Genomic DNA, 18,864 nt, shown 5'->3' with positions numbered 1-18,864 from the left:
GGATTAGCGGTGGTAAGTGTTAGCGAAACAGAGCTTGAATAGCGAATTTTATTGGGAACCTATAGACCTTTATCGTTTTTTACGAATGTCGGGACAAATCGTCTCATATCCGGACGCCGGGACAAAGGGCCAAAAAGCGGGACTGTCCCCCGTCTGGCATGTAAGAGCTGTTCCAATCATACAGTCATGAAAGATGTTTGAATTATATAGTCATAAAAGCTGTTTGAATCATACAGTCATAAAAGCTTTTCAAATCATACAGCCATAAATGCTATTTGAATCATTTAGCCATAACAGCTGTTTTAATCATATGATCACAAAAGCTGTTTGAATCATACAGTCATAAAAGCTGTTCAAATCATTCAGCCATAAAAGCTGTTTGAATTATAGTCATAAAAGCTGTTTGAATCATATAGTCATAAAAGCTGTTGAAAATCATATAGTCAAAAAAGCTTTTTACATCATACAGCGATTAAAGCTGTTTGACTCTTACAACCATAAAAACTGTTCCAAGCATGAAGTAATATAAGCTGTTCCAATCATACAGTCATAAAAGTTGTTCCAATCATAGAGTCATAAAAGCTGTTTGAATCATAGAGTCATAAAAGCTGTGTGAATCATACAGTCATAAAAGTCGTTTGACTCATACAGTCATAAAAGCTGTTTGTATTACAACCATTACAGCTGTTTGAATAATCAGTCAGGCAAACAGATAAAATAGAATGTTCTATCTTCAAAGTACAATGCTTTCTACTAAAATAGACCAATATCAAGGGTGTGATTTAAGAGAAGTCAGAATATCAAGGGTGTGTTTGAAGAGAAGTCAGAATATCAATGGTGTGATTGAAGAGAATTCAGAATATCAAGAATGTTATTGAAGAGAAGTCAGAATATCAAGAATGTTATTGAAGAGAAGTCAGAATATCAAGAATGTTATTGAAGAGAAGTCAGAATATCAAGGGTGTGATTGAAGAGAAGTCAGAATATCAAGAATGTTATTGAAGAGAAGTCAGAATATCAAGAATGTTATTGAAGAGAAGTCAGAATATCAAGAATGTGATTGAAGAGAAGTCAGAATATCAAGGGTGTGATTGAAGAGAAGTCAGAATATCAAGGGTGTGATTGAAGAGAAGTCAGAATATCAAGGGTGTGATTGAAGAGAAGTCAGAGTCGAGGACAATTCTGTCGAAAGATTTAGGACAACAAGATAAAATAAACATACAAATAAACACATCTAGTTTAACTATTAGGACTTTAGCAAGATTTCTTTCTCAAAACATTTTTTAACTTCTCATACTTAGGCTTCAAATTTAGCAGTATTTATTGGGGGTGAATTCGTAAATGTTCCTCAATTTGTCTCTTAATCAATGTGAACATTGCTGGCAATCTTTCATTTTTGCTGAATGATTTACTTCCTAAAGATGGTACGCACTTTACCACGGGATAATTGCAATATTCTTATTCCCTGCTATACATATCCTCTGGGTTGCTGTACCACTGTACTCATAAAAGCTTTAAGTATTCAAGAAGAACCAACGGAATCAGCTGTTCACGATTAGTTTTTTTACATGGAAGAAACTTTTTCTTTCCAGGAAAGCCTATGTTCCTTAACCCTTTGCATGCTGGGAAATTTGTCGTCTGCTAAAATGTCGTCTGCAGAATTTCTAAAATTAGCATTTTCTTCTATTTTATTTTCAAAGAATACTATCAGAATAGCAAACAGTTTGGATCCTGATGAGACGCCACGTTCTGTGGCGTCTCATCTGGATCCAAACTGTTTGCAAAGGCCTTTAAAATTCGGTTCCCGCACTGAAAGGGTTAACCATTCAGACACTTGGATTGCTTTCATATCTATATCTGCAATTATAGTTGCTAGCCATTCACATTTAAATAAGATTTAAACTGATTTGTCAATCACCAAGATTTGGTGATAATCGATCAAACCCCTCACACCCTTCTGGTACAAGTTTACATGAATCTCAGAAATGTCCCCAGGAAAAGTAAATCCGCTAAACATGACTCCCCTGAATATAAGGTTTTCAGAAAAACGAATAATCTGGCAACGCAACAACACAAAATCTACACTACAATTATATTCCTGGTTTTATAACTATTTACCCCTTTTTGCACTTTCTGTCAAAAACAAATAAAAAAAGTATCACAAATGTTAAACTTTCAACAAAAAGCACACATTTCTATAAACACTTGATTGTTTTCTTTAAGATTGCTCCATCAACGATTTTTACTAAAATCAAACTGATAAAACAACAAAATGGCCATGCAAACTAAATTTAAATGTGCATTTTAAAATAAGCTGAACATATAAATACTGCATTCTGTCTACAAATAAGTTTCATAATAGTTAAATGACATTTTTTTTAACTTTTAAACTAATAATGTGATAAAACATTGATTGAAATTTTACTTCATGCTTGGTAGTGAAACACTGGTAATGGACTTAACACATAAATTACAGATGATATGCTTGTTTTACTAAATTATCTATATTTGATTTCATTATATGCTGAAAAATATTCTTAAATTCTCAAATAATAATGACATCATTAAACAGTTTCACTGCAAAAATATTTAACTCCCTTGTTATTTGTTCACTGTTTGCAACCCCTCCTACAGTGAGGGGTTGAGGGGGGCGGGGTAAGGACCTACCTTGAGGTACAGCCACCACATACACCTTGTAGGGTTTCTCCAGCTCACAGCTGCCAATCACCACCTTGCAACGGTTGCTCTTTGGGTCTGGGACAAGCTAAAAATAACAACAGTAGTCAGTATAAGCACTCCCATGACTGTCAATGGGAAGTGTAGCGGTTGATATAAAATAGCATAGACAGTTGGTATCTACATGACTGTCAATCGGAAGTGTAGCGGTTGACATAAAATAGCATAGACAGTTGGTATCTACATGACTGTCAATGGGAAGTGTAGCGGTTGATATAAAATAGCATAGACAGTTGGTATCTACATGACTGTCAATGGGAAGTGTAGCGGTTGATATAAAATAGCATAGACAGTTGGTATCTACATGACTGTCAATGGGAAGTGTAGCGGTTGATATAAAATAGCATAGACAGTTGGTATCTACATGACTGTCAATGGGAAGTGTAGCGGTTGATATAAAATAGCATAGACAGTTGGTATCTACATGACTGTCAATGGGAAGTGTAGCGGTTGATATAAAATAGCATAGACAGTTTGTATCTACATGACTGTCAATCAGAAGTGTAGCGGTTGATATAAAATAGCATAGACAGTTGGTATCTACATGACTGTCAATGGGAAGTGTAGCGATTGATATAAAATAGCATAGACAGTTGGTATCTACATGACTGTCAATGCGAAGTGTAGCAGTCGATATAAAATAGCATAGACAGTTGGTATCCAAATGACTGTCAATGGGAAGTGTAGCGGTTGATATAAAATAGCATAGACAGTTGGTATCTACATGACTGTCAATGGGAAGTGTAGCGGTTGATATAAAATAGCATAGACAGTTGGTATCTACATGACTGTCAATGGGAAGTGTAGCGGTTGATATAAAATAGCACAGACAGTTGGTATCTACATGACTGTCAATCGGAAGTGTAGCGGTTGATATAAAATAGCATAGACAGTTGGTATCTACATGACTGTCAATCGGAAGTGTAGCGGTTGATATAAAATAGCATAGACAGTTGGTATCTACATGACTGTCAATGGGAATTGAGCGGTTGATATAAAATATCAAAGACAGTTGGTATCTACATGACTGTCAATCGGAAGTGTAGCAGTTGATATCAAATAGCATAGACAGTTGGTATCTACATGACTGTCAATGGGAAGTGTAGCGGTTGATATAAAATAGCATAGACAGTTTGTATCTACATGACTGTCAATCGGAAGTGTAGCGGTTGATATAAAATAGCATAGACAGTTGGTATCTACATGACTGTCAATGGGAAGTGTAGCGGTTGATATCAAATAGCATAGACTATTGGTATCTACATGACTGTCAATCGGAAGTGTAGCGGTTGATATAAAATAGCATAGACAGTTGGTATCTACACGACTGTCAATGGGAAATGTAGCGGTTGATATAAAATAGCATAGACAGTTGGTATCTACATGACTGTCAATGGGAAGTGTAGCGGTTGATATAAAATAGCATAGACAGTTGGCATCTACATGACTGTCAAGCGGAAGTGTAGCGGTTGATGTAAAATAGCATAGACAGTTTGTATCTACATGACTGTCAATGGGAAGTGTAGCGGTTGATATAAAATAGCATAGACAGTTGGTATCTACATGACTGTCAATGGGAAGTGTAGAGGTTGATATAAAATAGCATAGACAGTTGGTATCTACATGACTGTCAATGGGAAGTGTAGCGGTTGATATAAAATAGCATAGACAGTTTGTATCTACATGACTGTCAATCGGAAGTGTAGCGGTTGATATAAAATAGCATAGACAGTTGGTATCTACATGACTGTCAATGGGAAGTGTAGCGATTGATATAAAATAGCATAGACAGTTGGTATCTACATGACTGTCAATGGGAAGTGTAGCGGTCGATATAAAATAGCATAGACAGTTGGTATCCAAATGACTGTCAATGGGAAGTGTAGCGGTTGATATAAAATAGCATAAACAGTTGGTATCTACATGACTGTCAATGGGAAGTGTAGCGGTTGATATAAAATAGCATAGACAGTTGGTATCTACATGACTGTCAATGGGAAGTGTAGCGGTTGATATAAAATAGCACAGACAGTTGGTATTTACATGACTGTCAATCGGAAGTGTAGCGGTTGATATAAAATAGCATAGACAGTTGGTATCTACATGACTGTCAATCGGAAGTGTAGCGGTTGATATAAAGTAGCATAGACAGTTGGTATCTACATGACTGTCAATGGGAATTGAGCGGTTAATATAAAATATCATAGACAGTTGGTATCTACATGACTGTCAATCGGAAGTGTAGCAGTTGATATAAAATAGCTTAGACAGTTGGTATCTACATGACTGTCAATTGGAAGTGTAGCGGTTGATATAAAATAGCTTAGACAGTTGGTATCTACATGACTGTCAATCGGAAGTGTAGCGGTTGATATAAAATAGCATAGACAGTTGGTATCTACATGACTGTCAATGGGAATTGAGCGGTTGATATAAAATAGCATAGACAGTTGGTATCTACATGACTGTCAATGGGAAGTGTAGCGGTTGATATAAAATAGCATAGACAGTTGGTATCTACATGACTGTCAATTGGAAGTGTAGCGGTTGATATAAAATAGCTTAGACAGTTGGTATCTACATGACTGTCAATCGGAAGTGTAGCGGTTGATATAAAATAGCATAGACAGTTGGTATCTACATGACTATCAATGGGAATTGAGCGGTTGATATAAAATAGCATAGACAGTTGGTATCTACATGACTGTCAATGGGAAAACTTAATTACTTTAAAATGAATATAAAAATATGATTGAACATTTACAAGGACAAATTACAACTTTTCATTGCAAAAAAGGTTCAGACTTTTCGATCAAACAGAAAAGTCACAATATAACTTCACCCTACACATAAATATGCATGAAAGCAACGATTAAGCTGTGTATGTCAGATAGAGCCTTTAACAGGAGTACGACTTATTCTGTCTTGATTGAATGTATACAAATAAGAAATCTTTTTCAAATAAAACAGTGTAAGTTACTGGTGAATAGTAAACTTATCGCAGATGGGTATTTGAAACAAACAATTTTATGTTGTATTCTTCCACTCAGGCCTTTTCCTGGCTATTTTGAGAAAAAATGCAATATCGGGATTGGGAACTTTTTCCCAGTTAAGATTCCACTGAATTGGAAAAATCTACTTATTTAATATAACACTTCATAATAATTCAAATAAGAAGAAAATAACATAAATAACATTAATATACTTTGTTAGATGTTTATGAAATAACACTTGAGATATATAACTGGTAATAATCATAAGACATTTATTTGCTTTGTTTTTAAATTTGGGAATTTTCTTTACCAATAAGCTTTGGGAATGGGTCCGTTTAAAGGACCTGTAGGTACGCCAGGAAAAGACATGCAACTTGATTACACGACAATAGAAAATTGAACATATACAAATTCTTGCATGAGCCCCCATACCCTAGCTCCACACTGCTTGTCGTTGAGGAACACGAGGTATCCAGAGATGGGGTACGGTGGGTTGGAGATAGACATCCACACCACTGCCAGAGCGTCTGGCTTCTCTGTGCGCTCAAGGGAGATAACTGGGCCACCATCAGGGGTCAACATCGGGCACATCAACTTCTGAAAGTGGACAGGACATTGAAATCACTATGTAATATGCACACACAAATTGTCTTTACTTTTTTGAGGATTTAAAATGTCATCTATTGTGAAACGCATCAATTAACCAATTTACACAATTATTTCTTACAAAATAGTAACTTAAGAGTACACCATTACAAAATATCATAGCATTGATCAATAAGGCAAACAGGCATTATTGGCATAACTGAACTAAAATGTTTAATTATGCACCTTATTGTATAGTAATTGACTTCTTTTGTTTCTTTACACATTGAAAATGTGGACTAAAACACTGATTTTTATGCTAGGAATAAACTCAAATAAAATCTCACGAGTTTGTTGGATTTCTGTGTTGTGCAGTCTGACTTATTCCCGTACACCTCCACCACTATCTCGTACACTCGGCCTCCCGCCATCCCACTGACACAGAGGGCGGTGTTCTCCGGCGGGAACATCTCGCAGTACCTAATGCCATTCAGATAGATCTGGTAGCCCCGGATGAGGGCCCGCTGCGCCGGGCTGGGTCTCTCCCAGAACACCTCCATGGTTCCCGGCTGTGTGAAGCAGGCCTTGATGGCTGGGATACAGTTCCACCACTCCCACTGGGCAGACTGGTAATCAGCAGGATATACCGTAATTACAGTACAACTAGGATTGCAGGATATACCGTAATTACAGTACAACTAGGATTGCAGGATATACCGTAATTACAGTACAACTAGGATTGCAGGATATACCGTAATTACAGTACAACTAGGATTTCTGACATGTTTAGACACCTTGATTACCTTGTGACACACCAGTGTCTCATTATTTGTTGTTGTTTTTTTTATAAATATTGTTGATATTTTTGAAGTTCATTCCTAATATAAGTTGGGTTACAGACTGTGAAGTAGGCAAAATGGTTCCACCTTTTGTTAACAACTTTCAGTTCCTGTCTGTAAAAGCCACTTGATAATTTTACAAGTGTTAACCCTCTTGGGACAATTTAAAGTGAGTAAGTTTTTTATTTTAAGTTTCCCAATGTGTACGTCCCATACAAATAACAATAAAACAATTAATATGTATACTAAATGTTAAGTTATTTTTACATTGAAAGATAAGTTGTACATCAAATATTAACCCTTTCAGTGCGGGAACCGAATTTTGAAGGCCTGTGCAAACAGTTTGGATCCAGATGAGACGCCACAGAACGTGGCGTCTCATCTGGATCCAAACTGTTTGCTATTCTGATAGTATTATTTGAAAAAAATCAAAGAAAATGCTAATTTTAGAAATTTAGCAGACAACAATTTAGCAGATGACAAATTTCCCAGCATGCAAAGGGTTAAAGATCATGAAGATGCCTCTGACCTTCATATGTTTGTTACTAATGAGCAACTTTTGAGTTAAAGTATTTGTTGGTAAAATATTTTTTCTCCCTTTTACAATACATAAATATGGTTTATACAGATAAGGAAATCACTTTCCATGTAAACATGTTGTCCATTTAAGTGATGCCAATCTATTTGTTCACTTGATTAGGCCTTTCCCAAAACTAGGTAAGCTCCATTTATTGCAAACATGTCATTACCCACAGTTCCTATCCAAAGTGAGCGACTATGATCAGTTTGAATTCAATATTTAATAACACCTGAACTGACCAGGGTACACAACGCATGGCTTTGCCAGGAAAGTGTCCTTTGAGTACTGCGTATTGGTGGGTATGACGTATCGATGTAATCCGAAACATGCCAAATATCTGCGCCGTGATTTCTTAGTTCTAGTGCGGATTGTTTACATGTTGTTTTTTTCCACAGTGTTAAATAAAAAAATATCAGAAGAATGGTATATCTACAGGTAAGTATGTTTCCTTTCATAACAAAATACGGTGTAATTAACAAAATCTTGCATAGTGGCATTAGTAAAGAATTGAGGGAGTATTTAACAATTTTCGAAAGCTATTTTATTTAATGGAAACATGCCATAGTAAAATGATGTCACATGACGGTGCATGCATTAGACCGCGCTGTATTTATACATATATGGGCATGCCACTACGATTACTCGCTAGAACTTCATACCATTCAATTGATATAAAATGTTGCTTTTTTCTTTGATATTTAACTTGGGTGTTTCCAATAAATAAATTTGTATTTTCAGTTGCCCACCATCACCAAAATAAAGCTGAAGAGAAGATAATGTCGCATTGTTTAAACTGCATAAGAGGTCTAGCAAGTTTAAAATTATTGTTAAGTTGTTGATGCTGAAATCTGTATTAATGTTAATCTTATTCTGTTATTTTTATATAATGCAAAATATACAAACTAAAAACACCAAATGTTAACGTTTATGCATTTTAGTGAACTAACACTTACTCATATCTAATACACAATTGATATAACTGAAGTTTATGCTAGTAATCAAAAATAGGGCTCACTGTGTAGTAATCTAAAATAGGGCTCACTCTAAATACCCAGATATGCAGTACTCTTACTAACAGACAAAATGCCATCCAACAGTAAGTAGAACGCAGCTGATATCGGAGATAACATTTCCCATATTATTGTAGTAAAACTTAATTTCTTCATATAAAAGGTAAAATAAAAACAGACCGTTTTCTTTGAATTAGTACAATTCAAAATTATTTATTTGAAGACAAACTACTTAAGTAATTTAGATACAGAAAAACATATTAGTCATCAGGATACAGAATGATAACTCATAGTGTTTGCTGGCTATGGAATATTCATTTTTGGTTACAATAATTAGAGAAATAATGATATTATTTTGTATATATCATTCAAATGATAAAAATTCTCCTTTACCTTTACGCGTCAAAAAAGGTCACTTGATGATACTTATATCATTTTTTTCATAAAAATGGTAAAAATGCAAGTATATATTACAGCATAATTCACCCCATATTTAGAAGCACAAAGGCCTATATATATCATGTGTAAAAGACACAGTTAACAAACAAAATGGTGAAAAATACTTGTAACAATTGTAGATAACACTTACTGAGGATTTTGGTTTCTGCATGGGTTGTTCAGATGAGGCTGTGCTCTCAGTTTCCTCATCTTCTTCACCCATCACCCAGAAACGACTGAAAATATGCAAGATGAATGAAAATATGTAAGAACCTTTATACTTGTAGCCTATGAATAACAATTAAAAAACCCAACCTTTTTAGGCCTAAGAAAAATGTACAATACTTTTAATCGTTTGAAATAAGGCAAGATACAAGTCCCCAAGAAATGACTGAAAACATCAAACAGCCTTAAAGGGACCTTTTCTCATTTAAGTAAATTGAAAAAAATGAAAAACAACAGCTGTCAGAGGACAGCGCGCTCGACTATTCGAGTGCTTGACAGTATAACTTAAGCCATCATGGAGGGGGGGGGGGGGTATAATGTGAGCGTGTGGCCATTTAATAGATGATCTTTCAAAAATAATTTTTTAGTTATTTTTTTTTTTTTGGGGGGGGGGGGGAGGATTCTGGGGTGGAGCATGGGGAATGGTTTGGGTGGAGTGCATTGTGGTATGTCAGGTAGTGTTGTTTTGTCAAAGTATGAATCAAATGTGATCATAAATAAAGAAGTTATGGCAATTTAAGCACAATGTTCAATTATCTAAGTATAAAAGGGGCCATAATTCTGTCAAAATGCTTCATACAGTTGTCTGCTCTTGTTTATAGGTTGGGGTCATGATGGTAAACAAGTATGCAAAATATGAAAGCAATATGTCAAGGGACATTGAAAATATTCGGGGTAGTACGCAAACTTTAACATTTGCTGCATATTCTAAGTGGAAAAGGGGCCATAATTATAAAAAAATGCTTGATAGATTTGTCTGCTCTTGTTTATAGGTTGGGGTCATGTGGGTAAACAAGTAAGCAAAATATGAAAGCAATATGTCAAGGGACAATGAAAATAATTGGAGTAGTACAAAAACTTTAACATTTGCACGCTAACGGAAACGGAAACGCCGGGGTGAGTAGGATAGCTCCACTATATATATTTCATATATAATAGTCAAGCTAAAAATGTTTCCAAATTTTCAAATTTTTGATGTAGTTATGATATTCGCAAGGAAACAATAATACTGAACATTTGACATTCTATAAAATATCCATTATAAGCATCTTTTGACGATTTAAAAACCTGAAAATTATAAAGAGTTACAAATGTTCAACGATTGAATAATTTGCAGAGTTCTGTTGTTATCGTTATATTTTGTGACTCTAGGAGGGTTGCTTGTAAAAAGTATAAAATACACCACTGACTGTATGAGCACTGATGGCCGTGTGGTTTAAGTTATCAAATTTTACTCCAATGGTCAGTGGTTTGAGCCCAGTTGAGGATTACTTTGTTTTCTAACTTTAATTTTATTCTTGCTTATTACTGGAGCTGTTTAGTTCAAATGCTTACATTTATCAATTTAAAGAATTTTATGAACTTCAAATCATGTCAAAATCTGTGAAAAGGTCCCTTTAAACCATGATATTTCACACTTAGTTTGTCAGGTTTAAACACAAATATTTACGCATACTTTGAAGTGAAGATATGACTGTTAAGACGTCCCTCTTTCACAGCGATGGCTCGAATGAACCTCAATCCAGGCTTGGACAAGACCACACCCCTCTCAGCCTCGTACAACTGAAATATTCATAATGTGTGGTGTATAAACTTAACAATGAAATATTCATAATGTGTGGTGTATAAACTTAACAATGAAATATTCATAATGTGTGGTGTATAAACTTAACAATGAAATATTCATAATGTGTGGTGTATAAACTTAACAATGAAATATTCATAATGTGTGGTGTATAAACTTAACAATGAAATATTCATAATGTGTGGTGTATAAACTTAACAATGAAATATTCATAATGTGTGGTGTATAAACTTAACAATGAAATATTCATAATGTGTGGTGTATAACTTAACAATGAAATATTCATAATGTGTGGTGTATTAACTTAACAATGAAATATTCATAATGTGTGGTGTATAAACTTAACAATGAAATATTCATAATGTGTGGTGTGTTAACAACTTAACAATGAAATATTCATAATGTGTGGTGTATGAACTTAACAATGAAATATTCATAATGTGTGGTGTATTAACAACAATGAAATATTCATATTGTGTGGTGTATAAACTTAACAATGAAATATTCATAATGTGTGGTGTATTAACAACAATGAAATATTCATAATGTGTGGTGTATAAACTTAACAATGAAATATTCATAATGTGTGGTGTATAAACTTAACAATGAAATATTCATAATGTGTGGTGTATAAACTTAACAATGAAATATTCATAATGTGTGGTGTATAAACTTAACAATGAAATATTCATAATGTGTGGTGTATAAACTTAACAATGAAATATTCATAATGTGTGGTGTATTAACAACTTAACAATGAAATATTCATAATGTGTGGTGTATAAACTTAACAATGAAATATTCATAATGTGTGGTGTATTAACAACAATGAAATATTCATAATGTGTGGTGTATAAACTTAACAATGAAATATTCATAATGTGTGGTGTATTAACAACAATGAAATATTCATAATGTGTGGTGTATAAACTTAACAATGAAATATTCATAATGTGTGGTGTATTAACAACTTAACAATGAAATATTCATAATGTGCGGTGTACAAACAACTTAACAATGAAATATTCATTATGTGCGGTGTACAAACAACTTTACAATGAAATATTCATAATGTGCGGTGTACAAACAACTTTACAATGAAATATTCATAATGTGCGGTGCACAAACAACTTAACAATGAAATATTCATAATGTGCGGTGTATAAACAACTTAACAATCTTCTACGTAAAGTAGTTTGAATATGATATATGTCTCCAGTTACAAAAATGGAGATTTTATAGGTAAACAACAAAGTTAAAATACCACATTTGGAAAAATAACCCACTCAGATACTGATTTTGTCATTAGTGAACATTTTCTGTGTAGAGATTTGCCCCATTTTCTGTGTAGAGATTTGCCCCATTTTCTGTGTAGAGATTTGCCCCATTTTCTGTGTAGAGATTTGCCCCTTTTTCTGTGTAGAGATTTGCCCCATTTTCTATGTAGAGATTTGCCCCTAAATGAAACTAGAAACAACTCTTGAATCTTACCATTATTTTTGAAATTGATCTAACAATAACTGAAACAAAAGCCAATTAAAGTTTCTCAGAAAAATAATTATTAATTTGCCAAATAATAATTTTCTCGTCATTATTTTTTTTACATTTTCCTTCAATAAAACCAAAGTGGGTTCCAGTCCAAAAGCTTATTTTTCTATGTTATGACCAGTTCTTACCTTCACAGACCCTATATGTAGCTCTGCAGGTAACCCACCAATGGTGCAGTATATGTGGGCTCCAGGTGTGTCACACTAACCTTGACAGACTCTATATGTACCTCTGCAGGTGACCCATCTATGGTGCAGTATATGTGGGCTCCAGATTTGTCACACTTACCTTGACATACTCTATATGTAGCTCTGCAGGTAACCCATCTATGGTGTAGTATATGTGGGCTCCAGGTGTGTCACACTGACCTTGACAGACTCTTTATGTAGCTCTGCAGGTGACCCATCTATGGTGCAGTATATGTGGGCTCCAGATGTGTCACACTTACCTTGACATACTCTATATGTAGCTCTGCAGGTGACCCATCTATGGTGTAGTATATGCGGGCTCCAGGTGTGTCACACTTACCTTGACAGTCTCTACATGTAGCTCTGCAGGTGACCCATCTATGGTGTAGTATATGTGGGCTCCAGGTGTGTCACACAAACCTTGACAGTCTCTACATGTAGCTCTGCAGGTGACCCATCTATGGTGTAGTATATGTGGGCTCCAGGTGTGTCACACTTACCTTGACAGTCTCTACATGTAGCACTGCAGGTGACCCATCTATGGTGTAGTATATGTGTGCTCCAGGTGTGTCACACTAACCTTGACAGACTCTATATGTACCTCTGCAGGTGACCCATCTATAGTGCAGTATATGCGGGCTCCAGGTGTGTCACACTTACCTTGACATACTCTATATGTAGCTCTGCAGGTGACCCATCTATGGTGTAGTATATGCGGGCTCCAGGTGTGTCACACTTACCTTGACAGACTCTATATGTAGCTCTGCAGGTGACCCATCTATGGTGTAGTATATGTGGGCTCCAGGTGTGTCACACTTACCTTGACAGTCTCTACATGTAGCTCTGCAGGTGACCCATCTATGGTGTAGTATATGTGGGCTCCAGGTGTGTCACACTAACCTTGACAGTCTCTACATGTAGCTCTGCAGGTGACCCATCTATGGTGTAGTATATGTGGGCTCCAGGTGTGTCACACTTACCTTGACAGTCTCTACATGTAGCACTGCAGGTGACCCATCTATGGTGTAGTATATGTGGGCTCCAGGTGTGTCACACTAACCTTGACAGACTCTATATGTACCTCTGCAGGTGACCCATCTATAGTGCAATATATGCGGGCTCCAGGTGTGTCACACTTACCTTGACATACTCTATATGTAGCTCTGCAGGTGACCCATCTATGGTGTAGTATATGCGGGCTCCAGGTGTGTCACACTTACCTTGACAGACTCTATATGTAGCTCTGCAGGTGACCCATCTATGGTGCAGTATATGTGGGCTCCAGGTGTGTCACACTTACCTTGACAGCCTCTATATGTAGCTCTGCAGGTGACCCATCTATGGTGTAGTATATGTGGGCTCCAGGTGTGTCACACTTACCTCGACAGACTCTATATGTAGCTCTCAGGGCTAGCGCTGGCCCAAAATTTCTTTGAGCCAACCATATTTGGTTTTTCGGCGCGTTAAAAGTGGTTTTGAAATAATAATATATACTATGCACTTGTTCATATTTCTTTTTTATGACAACAAGGGCATATCACATATTGTATAACATGCAGTTTTCAATAAATAAATTATTATTATGGTACTTTTCAAAGTACAAACATAAGTTAATTTATACATGTACACTTAACAGTGGATTAAGTTGTCCCAAATTTGAAATCCTGAAAATTAGGCCGGGGGTCTTAGAACAAGGAACCCAACAGGAATAAAGGGCAAAGGCTCCCACCCCACCCAGAGCCCTTACAAATTGTTCTGTGTTATAGTCTTTCCAATTGCAATTTCAAGTGAATACAATTCAAAATAATAAAAACCACATCATCTGTATTACCGCATGTGTATTCGTCATTTTATTTCTTCTATAAAGAGCTCCGAAAATAAATTTAAATCAGCAAAAAATAATGTATCCGAAAACGACAGTCCGAAAAATTGTACGCGTTCTGCACTTGAAACAAAATTTGCATATAGTTTGATTGCAGAAAATGAAAATCAGTAGCCTATCAAATACGTTATAAATATACCATTTGGTTGACATTTTTATTTACAATAGCATAGCTTGTGGGTAAAAACAACTTCTAAATTATCACCTTTTATTTCAAACGATGACGTCGATTATTGACAGAAAGGTGTAACATCATCAACATAGAACTAATTATTTAATGATCATCATTTTATTCAAATCGATAGTCGGTAGAAAGGTCTAAAGTGATCAGCTGAGAAATTATTTATTGTTGCTCTTCTTGTCATTTGTTTATCTTTAAATACGACGTTTGCCATGGGCCGCTAAATTGTTGGCAGACGAAAGTATTCCAAGTGTCTACGCATGATTGACCCAATACATGTATTATGTGTGAGCGAACTCAATGTTGATTGGCCAGCTACCACGTGCGCTTCAATAACAATATTTTTAGGTCAAGCAATGTCTCATGTTCTGGTGCAGACCGGTTTTCGTTTATTGTTCAATTTGCAAACACTTTCAATGAAACAAAGAGAAAACTATAGAAAACCAGTCTGGATTTAAATGGCGGATAATTTCAATAAAGATTTGCGAGATTTAAGCATTTTCGCAAATCAGAATTTTCTTGAGCCAAATTCTCGATATTTTCACAAATGGCTCTAATGGCGAACCACAGCGGGAGCCCTGAGCTCTGCAGGTGACCCATCTATGGTGAAATATATGTGAGCTCCAGGTGTGTCACACTTACCTTGACAGACTCTATATGTAGCTCTGCAGGTGACCCATCTATGGTGAAATATATGTGAGCTCCAGGTGTGTCACACTTACCTTGACAGACTCTATATGTAGCTCTGTAGGTAACCCATCTATGGTGAAATATATGTGAGCTCCAGGTGTGTCACACTTACCTTGACAGACTCTATATGTAGCTCTGCAGGTGACCCATCTATGGTGTAGTATATGTGAGCTCCAGGTGTGTCACACTTACCTTGACAGACTCTATATGTAGCTCTGCAGGTGACCCATCTATGGTGTAGTATATGTGAGCTCCAGGTGTGTCACACTTACCTTGACAGACTCTATATGTAGCTCTGCAGGTGACCCATATATGGTGTAGTATTTGTGGGCTCCAGGTGTGTCACACTTACCTTGAAAGACTCTATATGTAGCTCTGCAGGTGACCCATCTATGGTGTAGTATATGTGGGCTCCAGGTGTGTCACACTTACCTTGACATACTCTATATGTAGCTCTGCAGGTGACCCATCTATGGTGTAGTATTTGTGGGCTCCAGGTGTGTCATACTGACCTTGACAGACTCAATATGTAGCTCTGCAGGTAACCCATCTATGGTGCAGTATATGTGAGCTCCAGGTGTGTCACACTTACCTTGACAGTCTCTACATGTAGCTCTGCAGGTGACCCATCTATGGTGTAGTATATGTGGGCTCCAGGTGTGTCACACTTACCTTGACAGACCGTATATGTAGCTCTGCAGGTGACCCATCTATGGTGCAGTATATGTGGGCTCTAGGTGTGTCACACTTACCTCGACAGACTCTATATGTAGCTCTGTAGGTAACCCATCTATGGTGCAGTATATGTGGGCTCCAGGTGTGTCACACTTACCTTGACAGTCTCTATATGTAGCTCTGCAGGTGACCCATCTATGGTGTAGTATATGTGGGCTCCAGGTGTGTCGAACTTACCTTGACAGACTCTATATGTAGCTCTGCAGGTGACCCATCTATGGTGTAGTATATGTGGGCTCCAGGTGTGTCACACTTACCTTGACAGACTCTATATGTAGCTCTGCAGGTGACCCATCTATGGTGTAGTATACGCGGGCTCCAGGTGTGTCACACTTACCTTGACAGACTCTATATGTAGCTCTGCAGGTGACCCATCTATGGTGTAGTATATGTGGGCTCCAGGTGTGTCACACTTACCTTGACAGACTCTATATGTAGCTTTGCAGGTGACCCATCTATGGTGTAGTATATGCGGGCTCCAGGTGTGTCACACTTACCTTGACAGACTCTATATGTAGCTCTGCAGGTGACCCATATATGGTGTAGTATATGCGGGCTCCAGGTGTGTCACACTTACCTTGACAGACTCTATATGTAGCTCTGCAGGTGACCCATCTATGGTGTAGTATACGTGGGCTCCAGGTGTGTCACACTTACCTTGACAGACTCTATATGTACCTCTGCAGGTGACCCATCTATGGTGTAGTATATGCGGGCTCCAGGTGTGTCACACTTACCTTGACAGACTCTATATGTAGCTCTGCAGGTGACCCATATATGGTGTAGTATATGTGGGCTCCAGGTGTGTCACACTTACCTTGACAGACTCTATATGTAGCTCTGCAGGTGACCCATCTATGGTGTAGTATACGCGGGCTCCAGGTGTGTCACACTTACCTTGACAGACTCTATATGTAGCTCTGCAGGTGACCCATCTATGGTGTAGTATACGCGGGCTCCAGGTGTGTCACATCCCAGCCTCATCACAGCCCCTTGTTCCACTGTGCCACCCATAGCTGAGCCCTCAATGTCAGGGGTTTTGACACGCATGCCTGCAAATATTGACATTCATAACAGATTTGTTGCAAATATTTAATAAAAGAAGAACAGCAATATGCAAAAAGAAATGTTTATAGGTCACATAGGTAACAAAGGTAAAATCAAATTGCTGAAACTGTGAAAATGACAAACAATAGTAATTTTTTTCTAAAATCTACAAAAAGGTTATTTATTAAAGGTCCTAAAATTTCTCAATGCATAATGATTAATCCAGTTATTGGCTCTTTCAATGAAATGTTGTTTACCTATACATCTACTGTATATGAAAAGTGCTGTCAAATATTAGTATGCATGATTTGTATAAAGTGAATTAGGGCAACACTTTCTGTCCATGCATCATCAAGTAGGTTCTCTCACAACAATCCTAATTTATGTGCTTCAACAACTCACCGACATCCATGACAACGATGGTACAGGAGAAGCCAGGTGCGCCCTGGGAGGCGACAGTGTATGAGCCGTCTTCATCAAATGTGTACAGGAAACTGTTGTTGCCCACTGGTTTACCACTGTTGAATGATTTTGCTCCGTGAATTACATTCAGGGGCTCCTGAAAACATCCAGATGGTGAAATTGTACAAATGTTCCTTGTGCAATCAGTGCAGAAAGATGTCCGCTGTTTTGAAAGGCCATAAGAGCCTGACTTGTTCATATAATAAGACATTAATTCATCATAGTTTTCCTATCAGTACTCCAGCAGAAGTCAGTTCTAATACGGTAATGTATTGGGAATAAAATAATGGAAAAACATCATTTCACTGAGAGCTCAAATGTTTTAAACAGCATGAAAATATGCTCTAGAAATACCCCCAGAAAATTTAGTTTCCCTGTTTTATCACTGCATTTTTTCAAACATCCTCATTAATTTGATATGACATCACATTGAAATAAAAGACATAAAACAAGGCTAGTATAAAGAGGAACTTCAAAAACGATGAGATAAATCTAACTCTTATAAGAATTTTTTTATTTCACCAATTTCAATAGGAAAATAAATGCGCCAGTGTGCGGTACTGACATCGCTGTCAGGTGACTTGACATGTATTATATTGTGCTCCTCCTCCTCCTCCCCTTTCCACGTCCACAGCACACTCTGCCCCTTCTGGATGTAGTACACATGTGGGTGGAAGCCATGCTTGTTCACCCGCACCACCGCGTTGTCGAAGCGCTCGTCACATAGAATGCTGCTGATCTTCACATTATCCATGTACTGAAACACGATAAATACCACTCAACTAGTTCATCTAGTATTTAATTAATCAAAAATTTCTCAGGTTACAAAAGCTATTAATTGTTGATTGACAAAAAATATTCATTTAAATTCAGAACAAGAGGGCCAAGACGGCACTAGATTCTCACCTGTGTAATAGGCCATTAAAAGATTCAAACCCAACCACAACCTTTCAAAGCTGTGTGCTTGGTTTCATTAACATTTCACCACACAAAGGACCAAATATGACTTCAGGGGCAAGATTTTATCAAGCTTAAAAGAGGGCCTCTTAAGTCAATATAACTCATGTGGGCTCTGGGCTATGGACAGTTCTGACCATAGGGGCAGGATTTGAACTAGCTTAGTTGAGGACCAATACTAGT

General features: G+C 36.9%; 1 protein-coding gene across 1 annotated transcript in view; it reads right to left on the bottom strand.

The window, feature by feature from the left end:
- The window catches only part of LOC127831684 (uncharacterized), a 126,025-nt gene extending 107,547 nt beyond the window's left edge, over positions 1 to 18,478 (bottom strand). Inside the window, 9 exon segments of the mRNA XM_052356705.1 lie at positions 2,119 to 2,133; positions 2,668 to 2,764; positions 6,162 to 6,326; positions 6,662 to 6,940; positions 9,333 to 9,417; positions 10,863 to 10,969; positions 17,113 to 17,267; positions 17,665 to 17,821; positions 18,290 to 18,478. Coding sequence (XP_052212665.1) covers positions 2,119 to 2,133; positions 2,668 to 2,764; positions 6,162 to 6,326; positions 6,662 to 6,940; positions 9,333 to 9,417; positions 10,863 to 10,969; positions 17,113 to 17,267; positions 17,665 to 17,821; positions 18,290 to 18,478 — 1,249 coding nt within the window.
- Between the last annotated feature and the right edge of the window lie 386 nt (positions 18,479 to 18,864).

Source organism: Dreissena polymorpha, chromosome 5, assembly GCF_020536995.1.
Source record: "Dreissena polymorpha isolate Duluth1 chromosome 5, UMN_Dpol_1.0, whole genome shotgun sequence".
NCBI lineage: Eukaryota > Metazoa > Mollusca > Bivalvia > Myida > Dreissenidae > Dreissena > Dreissena polymorpha.
Note: the sequence above shows the minus strand (reverse complement) of the source record. Positions and strands in the feature narration are given on the sequence as shown.